The sequence below is a fragment of the Triplophysa rosa genome, linkage group LG22, assembly GCF_024868665.1.
Source record: "Triplophysa rosa linkage group LG22, Trosa_1v2, whole genome shotgun sequence".
NCBI lineage: Eukaryota > Metazoa > Chordata > Actinopteri > Cypriniformes > Nemacheilidae > Triplophysa > Triplophysa rosa.
The window spans coordinates 6,104,091-6,122,731 of record NC_079911.1 but is presented as its reverse complement, the minus strand read 5'-3'; the positions used below and the strand labels follow the sequence as shown (position 1 = coordinate 6,122,731).

Here is an 18,641-nt window from a genome sequence, read left to right as displayed (position 1 = left end):
CATCATTTCATTAACGGCACAGATCAGCATCTGTTCCTCTCTTACCATCTTGCCGTTGCCACGGGGACCGAAATAACATTTTATTCCTCAAATGCAGTATCCATGTTTCATGATTGGGGCAACACAATTGGCAGCAACTGGTCTGTTTCCATGTGGCTTCTGGGCATTGACCACTGTGCAAGTGTTTCATCTCAATGTCTTTTAATTTTTTGATAGCCGGTAAAAGGTGTTCCTCTCCAGATGTACTGCCTACTACTACTGAAGTAATTGTTCCACAAGTAAACAGCAACACACACACACACACACACACACACACACGCACGCACGCACGCACGCACGCACGCACGCACGCACGCACACACGCACGCACACACACACACACACACACACACACACAATGTACTGTATGTGAACTAAATTATGCATAGAATGCAAAACTTTGGGACACAACTGGTTGAAGATGAAACAAAGTTTAGTTGTACTTCTTGCACAGTTGGCTAATTGTTTGATATTTGGTATGTTTCCCATCTGACAATTAGTAATACATAATGACTTTATATATGCCTTATAGACCATCGGATAATCCTAATAGGAAATTATCAAGAATCTTAAAGTTGCTATGGTTACCTCGTCAAGCGAATGCATCTTTTGTTCTACAGTATTTAGTGCATTCTAACTGGTAATGAAACTTTGCGCCTGCTGAAATGTGAGTGCTTTAATTTGTTAACCTGTAATTTTTCTTTTGAGAAGATCCAAACCTTAATTTGTGGGCTTAATTTGGCTACTACACAAAGTACAAATATTTGACCAATTCAGGCCAAAGAAGATGACTGATATAAGACATATTTACTATTATTTAAATAATTAATTTAATTTGTGATGCTCTGTAATGTGCAGAGTTTTATTTTTTTAATACAAAAGGCCTACTGCTTATTTATGACCTTGAACAGATGAATTATGGCTATTATTTAACCTATTAACCTAATATTGATCAATTCAATTCAATTTTATTCATATAGCGCTTTTTACAATGTTGCATATATGCTATATGTGAAAAATATGACTAAATGATAAAATCTTGCCACCTTCTTTGGAATTATAAGGTTTCATCTGCATTCTGAACAGTTTTGAGATATTGAGCTTCAAAGTTTTGGCATTTATTTTGACTTTTTGTTTTTTAAAACAGTCCCAAAATGTACACAACGTAAAGAAAAACACCACAAAATGTAAATATGTTGTCACAGAATAAAGGGAATAACAATTCTGTTATTCCCTTTATTATGTGAATAACTCAGTTTTGACAAGATAGAACCTTACAATTCCAAAGCATGTGTCCACTCACATACTGTTTTTGCTTGGGGTCAGTTTGAACCTGTCAAAACACATTGGCACATTGTTTATATTCTTTACACAGATTGTTCAAACTTTGTTATATGCGGCCAGATTTGATTTATTTCTTTTCGTATTCAAAGAGGACATTTGTTAACAAGTTGAAATGTTGTCTACAATCAATTATCAGAAGATTACCAGATTCTCTAACAAATTAAAATATGTTTCTCATTGTACAATCAATATCCCAAACTCTTATTGCAATGCAAGATTTAAACAAGATAGAAGCATTACCATGGCATAAATCCGCCATTGGTGCACCCCTCTTGTTTACGACAAGCAGATGTTGGAAGAGAAAAGTTTGTCCAGAGGGCAAAATAAACAATTGAATTTTGCTAACCAAGCTAATACAATTAGGCAGGATAAAGTAGAGGCTGTCTAAGGGTCGTGCTCTTAAAAGCCAGTGAGTGTCTGAACGGACCAAAACCACAGCTAACAGGAGTCACCCAACACATTGGTCAACACACTGAAGACTGAAGTGAGATCTGAGAAATAAAACAAGAAACAGGATCTGAGAAGATTAAATTTTTTTGGGAGAAACATTGACAAGAGCGTAATCAAGAGACGGAATGCAAATCGAAGACCAGAGATACGAAGTTTGATCTTCAACAAGTCTTGATTTGAGCACACAGGGTGGACGAAATCTTCAAAACAACCCAAAGAGTGAAAAAACCTTGAAAAAAACAAGAAGTGGACATCTACAAGGCTCGTCAAAATTGTTTGCTGTACAAAACATTCCTTGAAGGAATACTTGAACGGTTTGAATGAACCTGATCATACAACTGTAAATCCGAACAAGTTAAGAAACAGAAGACAAAAGAAATGCGTCTTCTCAACAAAGACCTGCGATTACAAGACGTGACTCTCATGTACCTCACCGTCATGGCCACCGTGGTGGTGCTCCTGGTGGCATCTTACCAAGCTCCTTCGGCTTACTCCAGACCTTCCCTGGCCTATCATATCCTCTTAGATCCATCTGGTGATCTGGAGCTGTCCTGGAACATCAGTTATCCCACTCAGGAGGTGTATCTACAGCTGAGAGTGAAGGAGCTTCACCATGGCGTTCTGCTGGGCATGTCTGATCGAGGCGAGCCCACAAATACCGACCTGGTTCTTCTGTGGGATGATGGACAGAAATCGTATTTTGGGGTAAGAACAGCTTAGGATCACCTTCTTATAGTTATTTATACATGGTTAGTGTTGTGATGTTTGTTAGATCTAGAGATGGTGCAGGATTATGTTTGTATTTGTCTATAGATAAGCAAAGCAATGTAATGTTAAATCTTAGGAGTCCTTGTTATTTCTATAACCTTGTGAGACTGTATTGAAGGTTTCAGTGCTTTTTTGGAAGTTCTTATGGATTTTGTTATGATTATTCAGCTATTGTACACACCCACACACTTTATTTGTAGTCTAATAAAAAAGAGGGGCACAGTTAAAAATGAAAAAAAAAAAACATTTAATATACATTTTTACTTATTCTTTTATATTTTACTTTATATTTTATTTTATTTATGCATTTGACAGACACTTCTATCCAAAGGGACTTACAGTGCGTTTAATCTTTAAATCAGTATCTCAAAATCTCAAAAATGAACTGGTAAATTTATCCCTCAATTTTTACAGTGGATAACTGTTATGATTTTTGCTCAATTATTTGGAAAACTTTGAGCCTACCGTTATAAATAGTTGCTTCTTTGATATAAATAATAATGTCAATTAAATGTAGAACATAAATAAGTCAGACTTGATACAGTGAATACCGTAAATTAAATGTTATGACTCTTCCTTCTGTGTTACACCAAAGAAGATATTTTGAGAAATGGTCATACAGGTTCGAAATGAAGAAAATGATAAAAAAAATCATATTTGGGTGAATCTTCTCTTTAAGACAAATGGGTTGTCCTCTGTGTATATTCTTCATGTGCTACACCCTCATTCCACTGTCTTAAAAACGTCTGTTATATGAATTCATTCAGACAGACAGGTACAATCTTCCTTCAGCATCTGTCAAACAGCAGATTTACATTTAGGTCAATTCAGAACACTGGCGCTTTGCACAAGAAAGACTGACACTTGAATCACAGGTTACAGTTCAGTATTACAATCTGTGTGTGTGTTTGAGACAAATGTACAAGTTTTAATTTGCAGCCTGATATAGCTAACAAGATTCCCTGACACATATAATGTATTTGGAGACAAAAGTCTAGTGATTTCCAGTTGTTTGTTGAGGAATAATCTGAGTAGAAGAGTAAAATGAATAAATAAAATAAAAATATTTTGTTTTAGTAGAAGAGTAAAATAAATAAATAAAAGAAAAATATTTAGTTTTATTTAAGTGTCTGTGTGTGAATGTGTACATGCAAATATACGTTTTTTGCATTTTTTGTGGATGTATTTAATATTTATAGGATGCCTGGAGTGACGGTGAAGGTCGGGTGATGTTGGACACGCAGCAGGACTATCAGCTGCTGGAGACCCATCACTCCCCTGAAGGTTTTTACCTGCTCTTCAAAAGACCCTTCAGCACCTGTGACCCTCACGACTACATCATAGAGGTACATTACAACATACATCAAAGTAAAAACAGAAAAAGAAGATAGAGGTCTGAGTCTTAGGGTTAGAGTTGTGTCTGTAAATATTTTTTATATAAAATTAGTATTTGTACACAAGGATTGATGTAATCTGGTTTTCAGGAAGGCACCGTTCATATAATTTATGCCGTTCTGGAGCATCCAGTCCTGTCTTTGCACGAGCTCAACGTGTCCCGCCTCCAGCCTGGTGTCCAGCGAGTCCTCCTCCTACGTCCAGACACTCCATCTCCTCCTCTACCGAGAGATGTGCGCACCCTAGAGGTCCTGGCCCCTGATGTCATCATCCCCACCCAGGAGACCACCTATTGGTGTCACATCTTTCAGCTTCCCCCCAATATGCCCAAGAACCACATTGTCATGGTAACATAAAACTCACAAATTATGCCATAAACGTTGACCTTTCTAGATGAACTTTCAGAATCACAATCAATAATGGAAGCATATTGTTTTAGCTCATTATTTGCAGTTTTGCAATGTAAACTAAATCAAAAGGAAATTTAACTGTACAAAGATGCCTCATTAGTTTCTATGGGCCGGCACCTCTATATGCTAGATTATACTTGCTCATCTCTGACTGCCAAACACAATATAACAAAGACATTAACATACATTTTTTTTAGTTAGACGATCTGTAATATTTATGCAATATTTTGATTTAATTGATTTCATGTAAAACCCCAAAAACAACACATTCTCGCCTGTGTAATCCATTTTCTTTGAGAATTGAAATATCTGCGTTTTTAACAACCAGATGCTGCGCAGTGTTGGCTTCTTGGGAAACTCTTTGATTTTTACTAAGAGTGACGACATCAACTGAAATGTTGACCAATCTAAGATCCGTCGAATGTGGCACTTACATAAAACTATCTAAGATGTTAGAAGACAATAATAACTATTGCTCATATCTTTTGGATTTGAACCTAAACCACATTGAACCTTTAAATTGCATAAAACATTTTTGAAAACAGTAGATCTTACGAAGGTCCCATATCATTATGCATTTGATATTTTAAAGTACCCCCGTACAAAGGGCTATATTGCAAGGTGCTACGGTATAGCATTGCGATGCTAAAGCTTCAAAATACTGCCGATACCGCTCTAAAAAATTTTAATCAGTAGTATTGTAGTACCGTAAGTAATGTTGCATATGGGCATTAACGTTCATTTGAACATCTAAATCTGCCTTTTTGCGGTGTAGTATTTACTAAAGTAAACTTTACTAAAATTCCTAGACACTAGTGTTTTTGAGTCTTACCACAGTAAATATTCAAGAAACAGACTGGGGTTTGTTCTTGAGAACCTATCATCTCCGAGAGGAATTTTAGGGTTGGCGAATGGCACTCACACGCCAGTCCCCGCCCTGTGCATACGGGTATAAAAGGGAAATGGCGGCGGTCATTCACTCACCCTTTGGGCTGAGGAACCTGAGAGACATCTCCCGGTTGCTGCAGCGGGTCGGCGAAGCGTTGTGGCATGAAGACACAACGTCTCGTTCCCTCCATCAGGGAACGGAGGTTACAGTCGTAACTGAGACATTCCCCTTCAGGATAACGTGAGAACCACCAGGCCCGAATTCTAGGCACCCATGGGACACAGAGAATGCCTGGAGGTCCCCCACCCTCTTGATAGAAGCGAGTGCCAGCAAGAGTGCCATCTTCATTGTTAGATGAGAAAGACTGGCGTCTCTGAGGGGCTCGAAAGGGGCCGTACCAAGGCCCTGTAAGACCACGTTAAGGTCCCAAGGGGGTACGGAGCGCAGTCAAGGTGGATTCACCCTTCTCATGCCCCTAAGGAACCTGGTGACCAGGTCATGTTGGCCGAGAGACTTACCCTCCACGAGATTGTGATGAGCTGCAATAGCAGCTACATACACTTTCAACGTTGATGGGGAGAAGTTGCTTTCGAGTCTCTCTTGTAGGAAGGACAACGCTGACCCGATCGGGCAACTCCGTGGGTTCTCCCATGGGAAGAACACCAAGACGAGAAGAGACGCCACTTATAAGCATATAAATGCCTAGTGGCGGGGGCTCTAGCCTGCAGGACGGTCTCTCTGACCGCCGGAGGCAAGCCACTCAAGGTCTCCTCGTCCCGTCCAGGGGCCAGACATGGAGATTCCAGAGGCCTGGCTTGGGGTGCCACACCGTGCCCTTCCCCTGCGACAGAAAGTCCTTCGTCAGAGGAATCGGCCAGGGGGGAACTGTCCTCAGAGCCACCAGGTCTGAGAACCAAGTCTGGTTGGGCCAGTAAGGCGCAACTAGCAGTACTTGATGTCCCTCTTCCCTGACCTTACACAGGACCTGTGCAAGGAGGCTCACTGGGGGGAAGGCGCACTTCCGCTTGTCCTGCGGCCAGCTGTGTGTTAAGGCATCCGTGCCGAGGGGACCCTCGGTCAGGGAGTACCAAAGCGGGCAATGGGTATGGGGGCAATGGGGAGTCCGGGGAGGCAAACAGGTCCACCTGCGCCTGGCCGAACCACTCCCATATGAGCCGGACTGCGCGGGGATGGAGTCGCCATTCTCCGTGGAGCATCCCTTGACAAGGGAGCGCATCGGCAGTCTTGTTCAGGTCGCCCGGGATGAGGTGAGCGGCAGCCGTGCTGTCCGACTGGACCAGCACGTGTTTGTCCTGCACGAGGAGTTGGAACCTCCTCGGTGCCATAAGGACAGCCAACAACTCTAGGCAGTTGATGTGTTACCGCAGCTGGGAACCCGTCCACCACCCCGATACTGCATGCCCGTTGCACACGGCACTCCCCTGCAGGGAGGCGTCTGTCGTGACCACGACGCGCCTCGAAACCTGTCCGAGTGGAACCCCCAGTTGGAGAAAGGCCAGGTCTGACCAAGGGGTGAGGGTGCAAAGGCACTGAGGCTTTACCATAATGCACCTGGTGCCGGTGTGCCACGCCGTCCAAGGAACACGACTCTGAAGCCAGTGCTGAAGCGGTCGCATGTGCATCAACCCGAGAGGGATTACCCCTGTCGAGGATGCCATGTGCCCCAGGAGCCTCTGAAAATGTTTCAGCGGGACTGCTGGAGACCGCCTGACAAGTTTCCGACAGTTCATTACCGACTGCGCACGCTCGTTGGTGAGACGCGCTGACATATGGACAGAGTCTAGTTCCATACCGAGATAAGAGGAGCTCTGTGCTGGGGAGAGCTTGCTCTTCTCTCGGTTGAAGGCCCAGATGGTCTAGGTGCCGGAGCACGAGGTCCCTGTGCATACACAACACATCTCGCGAGTGTGCCAAGATAAGCCAGTCATCGAGATAGTTGAGTATCCGCACGCCTTGCTCCCTGAGGGGAGCTATGGCAGCCTCTACGAGTTTGGTAAAAACCTGAGGAGACAGGGCCAGACCGAAGGGCAGGACCTTGTACTGATATGCTCTACGGAACCGCAGGAACGGCCGGTGTCGAGGGAGGATGGAAACGTGAAAGTACGTGTCCTTCAGGTCGATTGCCACGAACCAATCTTGGTGACAAACTGAACCCAAGATGCGTCTCTACGTCAGCATCCTGAATGGCAGCTTGTGTAGGTGCCTGTTCAGGAGGCGCAGCCCCCCACCTTGTTTGGGCACTATGAAGTACGGGCTGTAAAACCTGGAAGACATCGCAGTTATAGGGACGGGTTCGATCGCACTAGTGTCGAAGAGAGCTTACAAGCTTTCGAAGGAAGTCTAGGCCGACCCCTCCAGGTCGCAGCTGTCTGCGGGCACAGGTGCACCGCGACTGTATGCTCCACCTGGGGGATGTCGACATAGCCTTTGGCTGCCCCACCATCCAGGGAAGTAACAGCACCCGAGAACAGCGCATTCCAGGACTTATTGAGCTCCTTATGTATTTCCGGGAAGAATGGCACCGGGGCAGCGCGTGGCTTTTGACCCCGCTCCGCCCTGAGAAACCATGAATGGCTGCCCGGGCAAGCATGGCTGACATCTCAGCGTCGACCTCATCCGATGTCAGGAGGTAGCTGTCCGATGCTGTGACAGAGAGTTTGTCCTCATCCCTCTGTTTAGTCTGCCTGCTATGGGACGATCCACTGCCGCTCATCGGGGACGAGCCAGGTGAGCGTGCTGGGGTATGGGTGGTCCACGAAGCCGATGCTGACAGAGCGACATCCATAGGAACCCCCAAATCACCCCCGCTGCTCGCCGAAGTGGTCGACTTCGCTGAAGCGGCAGTCAAACTTGCCTGGGAAGCAGACGGGGTGGCGGCAACACTCATGAAGAACGTAACCAGCCGTGAACACCTTTATCGCCATGTTCTCACAAACAGAACATGCCGGATCGACAAATCCTGCCTCAGCATGCTTGAGCCCCAAGCATGTGACGCAGGTGTCTTGCCCGTCTGACTCAGGGATGAGTCTGTCACACCCAAGGACACAGCTGGGACACACCCAAGGAGACATGCTCACAACTGTGGGAATTTTGCTCTTTTAGGTCTGTAGCTTGCTGCCGAGACGCCCAGGGGAAGTCCGCTATCAGGAGAGAGAAGTCCGCTGCTCTGCGTCGTAAATCCAGCAGTGAAGAGTCTCGAAGAGATAATCCTATGCCACGCAGGTTCCGAAGAACAAAGGATGAGTGAATGACCGCTGCCATTTCCCTTTTATACCCGTATGCACGGGGCAGGGACTGGTGTGCGCGTGCCATTCGTTAACCCCATTGGCATTTTAAAATTCCTCTCAGAGATGATAGGTTATCAAGATCAATCCCCAGTCTGTCTCTCAACACAACGTTGAGAGACCGACTGAAGGGGAACTACAGTATTTGCTACAAGTTATCCAATTACCATAGTTAATACTACAAAATATTGTTGTGTACAGTATAATACAGTTTACTATAGTAAATACAAAATGTTTACATTACAAATTTACAAAGAAATTTAGTTTATTTTGTAGATTTAAATTATGAACATCGCACAGCATCATGATGGTATCGTGATACTTCAGTTAGTATAGTATTGTAAGATATGTTTATTGTACTGTGACAACCCTACTATAAAAAGTCAATTATTCATTATAAATATTTAAAATGATATTAATTTGTCATAATTTTTTGTGTTCAACAGTATTTTTTTGAAGAAATTCTTTAAAAAAAAGGGTAATTTCATGGTTATTTACAGTTGCATATTTTTTAAGTTATTTGTACATTAAACATGCAAATGTATAGTCTGTTTTTGTCTATTATCAAAAAATCTGTAAAGTAAACCAGATTTAATTTTGAAGTGAACCACATTTTGTTAATACAACACCTGTGTGTCTTGACTTTTTTGTTTGCTAACTTCCTGTTTTGTTTTTAGTACGAGTCTGTCATTACTCCTGGAAATGAAGCCATTGTTCATCATATGGAAGTGTTTGAATGCTCCCCGCAAATGGACACAGTGCCTCAATTCAGCGGTTCCTGCGATTCTAAGATGAAACCTCGTAAACTCAATTACTGTCGCCACGTTCTGGCTGCCTGGGCCATGGGAGCCGAGGTACGAAATCTACTGTTGAGCGGACACATTCCTAACATGTATAGTTGAATGATGCATGTCTATCTATCTATCTATCTATCTATCTATCTATCTATCTATCTATCTATCTATCTATCTATCTATCTATCTATCTATCTATCTATCTATCTATCTATCTATCTATCTATCTATCGTCCGTCCGTCCGTCCATCCATCCATCTATCTCACTGTCTGTCTGTCTGTCTGTCTGTCTGTCTGTCTGTCTGTCTGTCTGTCTGTCCGTCCGTCCGTCCGTCCGTCCATCCATCCATCCATCCATCCATCTATATCTAGCTGTCTATCCGTCTATCCATCCATCCATCCATTTAAAATGCATGGGTTGTACAGACTTAACTGTATGCTTTTATTGTTTCCCAATGAAACAAATCCATAGAAGTCACTTTTCAAATCAGTTCCGTCTCTAAATTGAGCAAGCTAAAAATAGATCATATGATTAGGAACATCTTTAGAAGTCCATTTTTGGTAGCAAACATACAGATCAGCGCCAGTCCACCCACTCCAGGTAGGTGCCAGTCATGATTTGGAGGTGAGCTGTGAGCCAATCTGAAAGCAGAGGCGTCTTGATAAATCAGCTCTGGAGCCAAGGACTGATGCCGCACTCGCGAGATAGAGAGAAAGAGAGCGAGGTCTCCAAAGAGATTACGCGGGAGTTAAACAAACACAAATCACGTGTTCTGCTAGCTGCCAATGTCAAGCTGAAGAGATGAGATTATGCAGGAAAATATAGAGGTTTTTCTTCAGTTGATTCCAGTTTTCTATTTTATTTTTTCATCATTTCATTTTTTAAAGCCGTTAATGCCTGGTGTGGGGAAGAGGGGGAGTGAGCGAGAGACCTAGAGGGTGTGATAGAAGGATGTGGGGATGGGGTGAGAAACTGAAGGTGGCAGGAGGATGGTTATGTAAAGCGATCTTTTTAAAGTAAACACATAAGGGTTTGAGTTTCGCATTTGCTGTATACATGTTTCATAAGTCTGAATTAATAGACACGCTTTGTCATGGATCTGCAGGACTTTTCTGGCTTAGACTAAATCAGATTTGGCAGAATCGTGCATTGTCATTGGCTCAGACGTCTTTGTTAGCCGGCAGTGGATATATTAGAAGCTACTGCAGGCACTTTCCATGGACATGCTTGAAAATATGGATTTATATTAAGATTTATATTGTTTTTTCTTCTTCAACATGGGAAACAAGGGTGCTCGGGCTTTAAAAACTTAACTTTTTAAAAATAACTTGCGTAACAGGGTTGACGTGTTGAGCTTAATGAATGTAATTACAACTACAATTCATATTTAAAATTCATAAATTATTATTTCTATGATGGATTAAAGTATTAAAATGATGTCACCTATGTGTCTGTGGTAACAGGGTTGAGCTCAAAGTGTTACAAAGTTAATAAAAAGCCATGTGTTTATGTTGGTGTATATTGTATGCACAGCCATTTTACTACCCTCCTGATGCTGGCTTGCCTCTGGGAGGAGATGGATCCTCTAGATTTCTTCGTCTTGAAGTTCATTACCATAATCCTCTCCTTATATCAGGTATACACACAAAGACACAAAATCACTCCATGATAGACATGTTGTAGGTACTTGAGCCCAAAAGCTTAGAGCTGTTTACTATAGGAAAGTATCCTTATTGATATTGTTTAAACTAAAAAGACGTTTATTCAAGTGTGCTGTTAGTATACCCCTTTTAAACTATATGAAAGTATACTTTGTCTGTATGTATTTCTCAGATATATATAAAATTACACTAAAACACTGTAATACTATTCTATTGGCATACAGTACTGTTCACTTGCACGTATACTTGCAGTATATAAAAACTACTAAAAAGTAGTTTACTAAGGCCCGGTTTCACAGACAGGGTTTAGCTTAAGCCCGGACTAACCCTTAGTGAAATTAGGATATTTAAACTACTTCTGTAAAAATGCCCTAGTAAAAAACATATCTGGTGTGCATCTTGAGACAAAGCAATGGCGCTGACATACTTGAAGTTGAGTTATTTTCAGTTAAGACTGCTCAAACATTAATTTTAGCTTTACGCCTTGTCTGTGAAACCGGGCATAAGAGTACACTTAGTGTATACTGAAAAATAATCTAAACTAAAAATGTACTACAACTACTGTATTGTATTGTATTGTACAACTAGTAAACGAGTATAATTACGAACTAGTACCAGTATACACATACTGTAAGTGGTTGCAGTACCAACGAAAAACATAGTGTTTAACTTTGAGTACACAACTAGTTTACAACTGTTACACATAAAGTAGCCTATACTTAAAATTACACGTTTATAAACTAATAAGAGGGCCAATTGAGCTTCTTTTTAATTAAACATTGATATTAGAATAAATACTTACAGTATTTTTTTTACAGTTAACATTTACTTGAACTTTACTATATATACTTAATATGTACAGTGCAGTGTTGGGTAAGTTACTCTGAAAAAGTAATTCATAACTAGTTACTAATTACATATTCAATAGTGCAATTAGATTACTGTACAAATTACTCTCTCCAAAAATTATTTAATTACTTATTACTAATTACTTTCTATATCCTACATCGACCTTGATTAGTTAAGTGATTCAAGGATAGACATGAAACGGCTCTTTTAATTCATTCAAATAATGTAAAACTACATAAAGTAGTAATATTAACTGACCAAAGTATTACAAATGTGAGAATTATACATTAAAGCACAGATTTTAAAGTTAGACTTGAAATTTTGATGTCAATTCCACTATTGGACACAAACGTACACACAGTATTTAGTTTAATTACATCAGAAGTAACTGAGTAATCCCTTACTTTACTTTTTCAAGGGAAAAGTAATTAAACTACAGAAACTAAATACACCCAACGCTGGTACAGTGTACTTAATTATTTATTAATTTTATTTCATTATAATTTTCTCTATCCTTTCTGATTTCATCTTGCCACATTGTGACAGGACGGAGAGACTCCTCAGGCATTCGTTTATGGTACACTCCGTCTCTGAGGAGGTTTGACGCGGGCATCATGGAGCTCGGGCTTGTCTACACCCCCGTCATGGCCATTCCCCCCCACCAGCACTTTTTCCAGCTGAGTGGCTACTGTACTGCCAAGTGCACACGGACGGTTCGAACCTTTTCACTTGCCATAAGAACAAACATTCCTAAATACTGACTTCAGTGAATTACACATGAGACGCACCTGACGTGTGCAAATGTGAGACAGTTCAAGGCAGATTCATGATGGAACACTGATATCATTTAAGAGATCTAGTCAATCATCAAGCATAAAACTTATTTATGCATATTTACATGTTGCAGTATTAATGCTTTCATTAAAACACAGGCTGAATAAAAATGAATATGTTTATCTCCATCAGGCTCTTCCTGCAGGGGGTATACGCATCTTTGCATCCCAATTGCACACACACCTGGCCGGACTCGGGGTGAGAACTGTCCTGGTACGAGGAGACAAAGAGGTTGCGGTGGTACAGGAGGACAAACACTTCAGCACACATTATCAGGTGTGTTCATTGTAGACCACATCATTTCAACATGAAGATCATTTCAGGTTAACAAAAACAACTTCTTATGGTTGACATCACATAGACCCTTTTGTGTTTTCCCTTCCAACCACCTGTAGTGACCACACCCAGCCAGGTGCAACTTTTCTGCTAAAAACATCTAATTTTATTATCCAATCGACTCCGGATTGATGAGATAGTACTGGGAAATACATTACAGTAGTAGAACGGGAGGCCAATATTGCTTCATATCCACTTTAAATGAACAAATAATTGGCATTTATAATTAAACACAAAATGTCTACAATTATATATTTCTATTAGTAATTTTTAATTATTATAATCTGATTGCCATGTCATGTCAGCTGCCCACACTTTCTGCTTGCTGCAGTACAGTCCTATGCAGTTTGTATTTGGGCGTCTAATTTATGCAGTCACACAGAAATATTTTCTAACTTAAAATCACTGACAAACGCTTACGACAATTTATCATGATAATACTGTTGTGTTTATGTGGAAATATGGTAACTATTTAGAATGACGAGTATCGAATACTATAGTAATACCATATGACATCATGATTTAATGGTAGGCATGTTTATTGATTTTGCAAATTTACGCTGTAGAATTTAAAACTGGTTTACATATCGCTGTTGTCCTTCTGAAACCTTGTATCTCCATATTTCGTAAATCATTATTATTAGTCACCCTTTATGTTTGGCACTGGGTTTTGAAAATATGTAACCAGTATAAATTATTAAAAAGCGCTTGTTGACTTTTAAATTAATTGTTTAAAAAGTACAGTCCCGAACAACAGTGAATTTGGACATCTGAGGTTTCAGAAGGACAGCGACAATAAGCATATTTAAATAAAAGAAAAATGCACAGTAGCAATATTACCTTTAAAGGTACCTTTAAAGGGGTGATATGACACGGCTAAACCGAATATTATCGACTGTTTTAGATGTAATGCAATGTGTATACACGATTTAATTTACCGTGCATGTTTGTATCTCCTCTTTGCCTCGCCTCTCTGAAACGCGCAGATTTTTAACAAAGCTCATCGCTCTGAAAAGCGAGGTGTGCTATGATTGGCCAGTTCACCAGTGCGCAGTGATTGGTCGAATACGAATTACCCTATTTGGAACATCAGGTTCCAAAGCAATTGTACTGACAGGTACACCCACCTTACTTGCGTTTACATTTGGGTGGTCTTAGTCAAATCATACCACGAACTGACGTAGATTTGTGGGGGTGTGGTTACACGAGGTGTTTCAGGCAGGTCTGGGTGAGCGTTCGCTTTTAGACAGAAGGCATCTTTTGTTACGACACTTTCATTGTTGCAATTTTACGTGTCTAATACATGAATGGGCAACTTATAACACACCAAAGACACAGAAAAACACGTGTTCGCGCCATATGACCCCTTTAAGGGACCTCATGTGTGTGCCCAACTATTCTGTAAAAAATAGTTTTCAGATTTCATTAAAACATTCTAAATGATAAGTATTAATGTAACATTTGTAATCTTTTGTAACCTAACAGATCATCCGTGTACTGAAGAAGATGGTGACTGTATTGCCAGTAAGTTCATATGTTTGAAAACTGAGACATTCAGATGAGAGAAAGAGAGACAGGAAACGCCTGGAGCCAGCGTGTGACCAACAAAAGCGCAGATCTCCTGCATTTAGACTGTCAATACCGGCGCACCCACACACTGCTGCAGCTGCCAATTTAATGCTAATCTGCCAAGTGTCTGAAACTGAAAATTTTCGAACATGTTCCACAAATAACCGAGTGCTAAACCTGATCTGAACATGTGTGCCTGTGTCTGTCCCATAGGGCGATGTTCTCATAACCAAGTGTACATACGATACCGAAGATAGGAACAAAGTTACTGTGGTAAGTGAAAGCAGACAATGAATCAGTACAACACTGAGTTGAAGAAATCATGACCACTGCATTCGATATTGAACCTTGATCGATTGTAAAAAAAAAAAAAAACTCAACCGTCTCTCAACTGTTTCTATGTGCTATGATATATAAAAACACAAAGTCTGCACTGACTTTATAAAAAAATGATTTTTTGCTATAAAAATGGGAACAAGGTCAAGGATGCAGTGAACGTCAACAAAAACAAATAAAACAGCCCGTGGAGGCTGAAGAGGTGGTTACGCTACGTTCCGTCTCTCATTCACTTGCATTCACACACAAATGCAGGCAAAAAGGAACCACAAACATAGATAAACATATTTCAACCTGATCTTGTTGGAATTTGTAACTTTTTTACAAGGTGCCTAATTTGTATGAAGATGTGAATCGTACAAAAATGAATGATTATTTGACAAAAAGCAACACTGAAAGATAATCGTACTAACACATACGAATAAGACCGCACAAATTCATACACATTAGCCACCTTGTAAAATTGTTGCAAATTCCCATGAGATTGACATTGTGTTGGATTTTTGGTCTTGTGTGTCATGCTTAAAGGGATAGTTTACTCAAAATGTCAAATTCTGTCATCATTTATTCACCCTCGAGTTGTTCCAAATCTGTTTCAATTTCTTTGTTCTGATCAACGCAGAGAAAGATATTTGGACGAATGCTTGTAACCAAACAGTTCTTGGACCCCATTGACTACCATAGTAGGAACAATGACAATGGTAGTCAAAAGTGCCCCAGAGCTTTTATACATTCTTCAAAAATGCTATTTTTCCAAGAATGCTATATATAAGCATTCGTCCAAATACCTTTCGAAATATATACAGATTTGCAACAACTCGAGGGTGAGCAAATGATAACAGAATTTTCATTTTTGGAAATTCCTTCCCTAAAAGAAAAATCTGTCACTTCTAAAAAAAAAAGACATCTGACCAAAGGTGCTGCAGTTTCTTTACCACGGCTAAGTGCTGTTCTTTGGCACATTATGAGTGAAAAATAGTTTTCAAGCACTCTGCTTTTATCGTGCCAAAGAACATTCAGCAGCATTTAACCTGGACTTACGCTAGCAAAGACCAATGTTCAATAAATAGTTAAAAATAGAAAGAAAAAATAAACTAGTAGTACATTAGTCTAGGATGTTCACTGTTTCCAAGCAACCTAACACAGTAATATAAAATATTACATAAAAGAGTACAGGTGTATTACAGGTATTGTCATTTTAAGACCCAAACTAAAGGTACAGTATTATCCAAACAAGGTTCTGCTTCCTTCTGCAGGGCGGCTTTGGGATCATGGAAGAGATGTGTGTCAATTATGTGCATTATTACCCGCGCACACAGCTGGAGCTGTGCAAGAGTCACGTGGACTTAGATTACCTGCAGAAATACTTCAGCCTCATTAACAGGTACACTAGACGTTCAAGGAACCTTTGGCGAGACTAATTTGACACCAAAACATTAGATATGACACTCTGTAACCCATTTACCATGAAATGATATCACACTCACCTCTCTGGCAGGCATTTGAATGAAAACCCTAAAAATAACAACATTACAGAGGAAAAAGTCATATTGTATCTTGACCCAGGCTACAATAAACAGGGTTTATGAAACTGATGTCTGGACTTTGAGACTAACTGCCTGAGGCCGGGACATAGAACGCATTCAATTCCGGTATATGAAATCAAGGAATGAAAAAAAAAACAGGCTTTTACTCAACAATGCATCCATTTTTCATCCATTTTGTACTTTGTACTTGCAAATTGCGTTTCCGTGCCTAATAAAGCAAACACTGCTGCGGAATCAAAAGAATCATGACAGCGGAAAGTCGTTCTCAATCATGGCGAATTTATTGTGGCTTATTGTCCCATATGTAGGTTTCAGGCCCGCGAGAGCTGTAGCTGTCCCCAGACGAGTGTGGAAGACCAGTTCTCCTCAATAACCTGGGACTCCTTCAGCGGGGAGGTGCTGAACTCTCTCTACACCTCCTCCCCCATCTCCATGCACTGCAACCAATCCACAGCTGAGCTCTTCCCTGTGGGTACATCTGCATATCCAAGACCTTATATTCAGTCACTATACCTCACCTACAGCTTATTTTGAAAGATAGAGGAAATATTAAAAATAAAAAAAAATCAATGACTGTACTTATAGTCAACATTTAAGGTGGTGTTTCTCACAAATGAAGTCTATTCAAGCGTGCTATTAGTATACATCTTGTAAACTAAAAACAAGAACAATAAACTTTTAGTCAAAGTGTTAAGAACTTAAAGGAACAGTTCGCCTAAAAATGAAAATCCTGCCCTCGAGTTGTTCCAAATGTGTATAAATGTCTTTGTTCTGATGAACACGGAGAAAGATATTTGGAAGAATGCTTGTAACCAAACCGTTCTTGGCCACCATTGACTAGGAACAATTTCTCTGTTCTGTTGAACACAAAATAAGATATTTTGAAGAATAAAGGAAAGCAAACAGTTCTGGGGCACTTTTGACCACCATTGTAATTTTTCCTACTCATGGTGGCCAAAAACTGTTTGGTTACAAGCATTCGTCCCAATATCTTTCTCTGTGTTTATCAGAACAAATACATTTATTCAGATCTGGAACAACTTGGGGGTGAGTAAATGATGACTAAGTAGAGTTTGCATATTCTAGCATTTCTAATATTTCGATAAAGATACACTTTTAAAAAGTATAATGAAGTATTCTAAGTAGTACACTTGGCTTTAGTTGTGTCTTACAATATAACATGTTCAAGAATATATACTGTAGAAACAACATGACACTTGTTGTTTACTATTTATGTTATTGTTTTAAGTTCACTTACAGTCTACTTGCAGTATAAACACTAAGAACCTAGTTTATTAAGTGTACTTTCATGAACTGAAGATATGCTACAAGTATTGAACCGAGTACACAATCAGTTGTGTGTACTCAAAATGTATTGTTATACTTAAAGCTATACAATTACTGTATAAACCTAAAATATGGGCCAATTTCGTAACAAATAGTATTGAAATAGGACACTAAAAGGACACTAGTATACTACTAGTGCACTGATATTATTTTCAAAATACACTTCAACTTAAGCATACTTAATAGAATGAAGTATACTTATTTTTTGTAATACGTGCAATTCTGTGGAAACAGTGAACAGATGTTAGAACTGGACTGAACGTCAATTCATTTAAGAGCCGAACGATGACATATCTGTCAGAAGTTACTAAAACAGAACAAATTTTTTTTAAAATATTTGTAAATGTCTTATTTGTTACACTCAATAACTGTCTATTCTATTTTTGATTTAGGGAGAATGGGAGAAGCAGGAAATCCCAGTGGTCAAGACAGAGCTCGAGAGAGCCCCTTACCCATGTGAACTAAACCACAGGTCATCCTCTCAGAAAGACAACCCTACAGAGGTCAAACCTAACAGCAGCGGCTGATGCCCCAGACATGTGTCTGCCTCCCGCTGACCTCAACCTTTAGTGGCTTAGCAACACATTTACATTGCAGCCGGTACAATATGAAGGATACTGTATGTGCTGTAACTATCAAATGCAAATAAATGACTAAAGTATTCCTTAGCGTTTAGACTACAGCCAACAGCGCTCTTGTACTAAATATGAGCATGGCTAATTTTTGGATGGAGGAGTTAATGTGTATATTTAAAAATAACAAATCAT

The 18,641-nt window shown here is 40.2% G+C and overlaps 1 protein-coding gene across 1 annotated transcript; it reads left to right on the top strand.

Moving 5' to 3' along the window:
- Positions 1 to 2,211: 2,211 nt before the first annotated feature.
- Positions 2,212 to 18,621, top strand: dbh (dopamine beta-hydroxylase (dopamine beta-monooxygenase)). The gene is made up of 12 exons (XM_057321701.1): positions 2,212 to 2,538; positions 3,801 to 3,947; positions 4,086 to 4,343; positions 9,278 to 9,454; positions 10,929 to 11,031; positions 12,452 to 12,618; positions 12,872 to 13,015; positions 14,561 to 14,599; positions 14,858 to 14,917; positions 16,237 to 16,364; positions 16,836 to 16,995; positions 18,267 to 18,621. Exons 1-12 carry the CDS (start codon positions 2,212 to 2,214, stop codon positions 18,399 to 18,401), a joined length of 1,845 nt encoding a protein of 614 aa, XP_057177684.1. The 3' UTR covers positions 18,402 to 18,621.
- Positions 18,622 to 18,641: the final 20 nt, after the last annotated feature.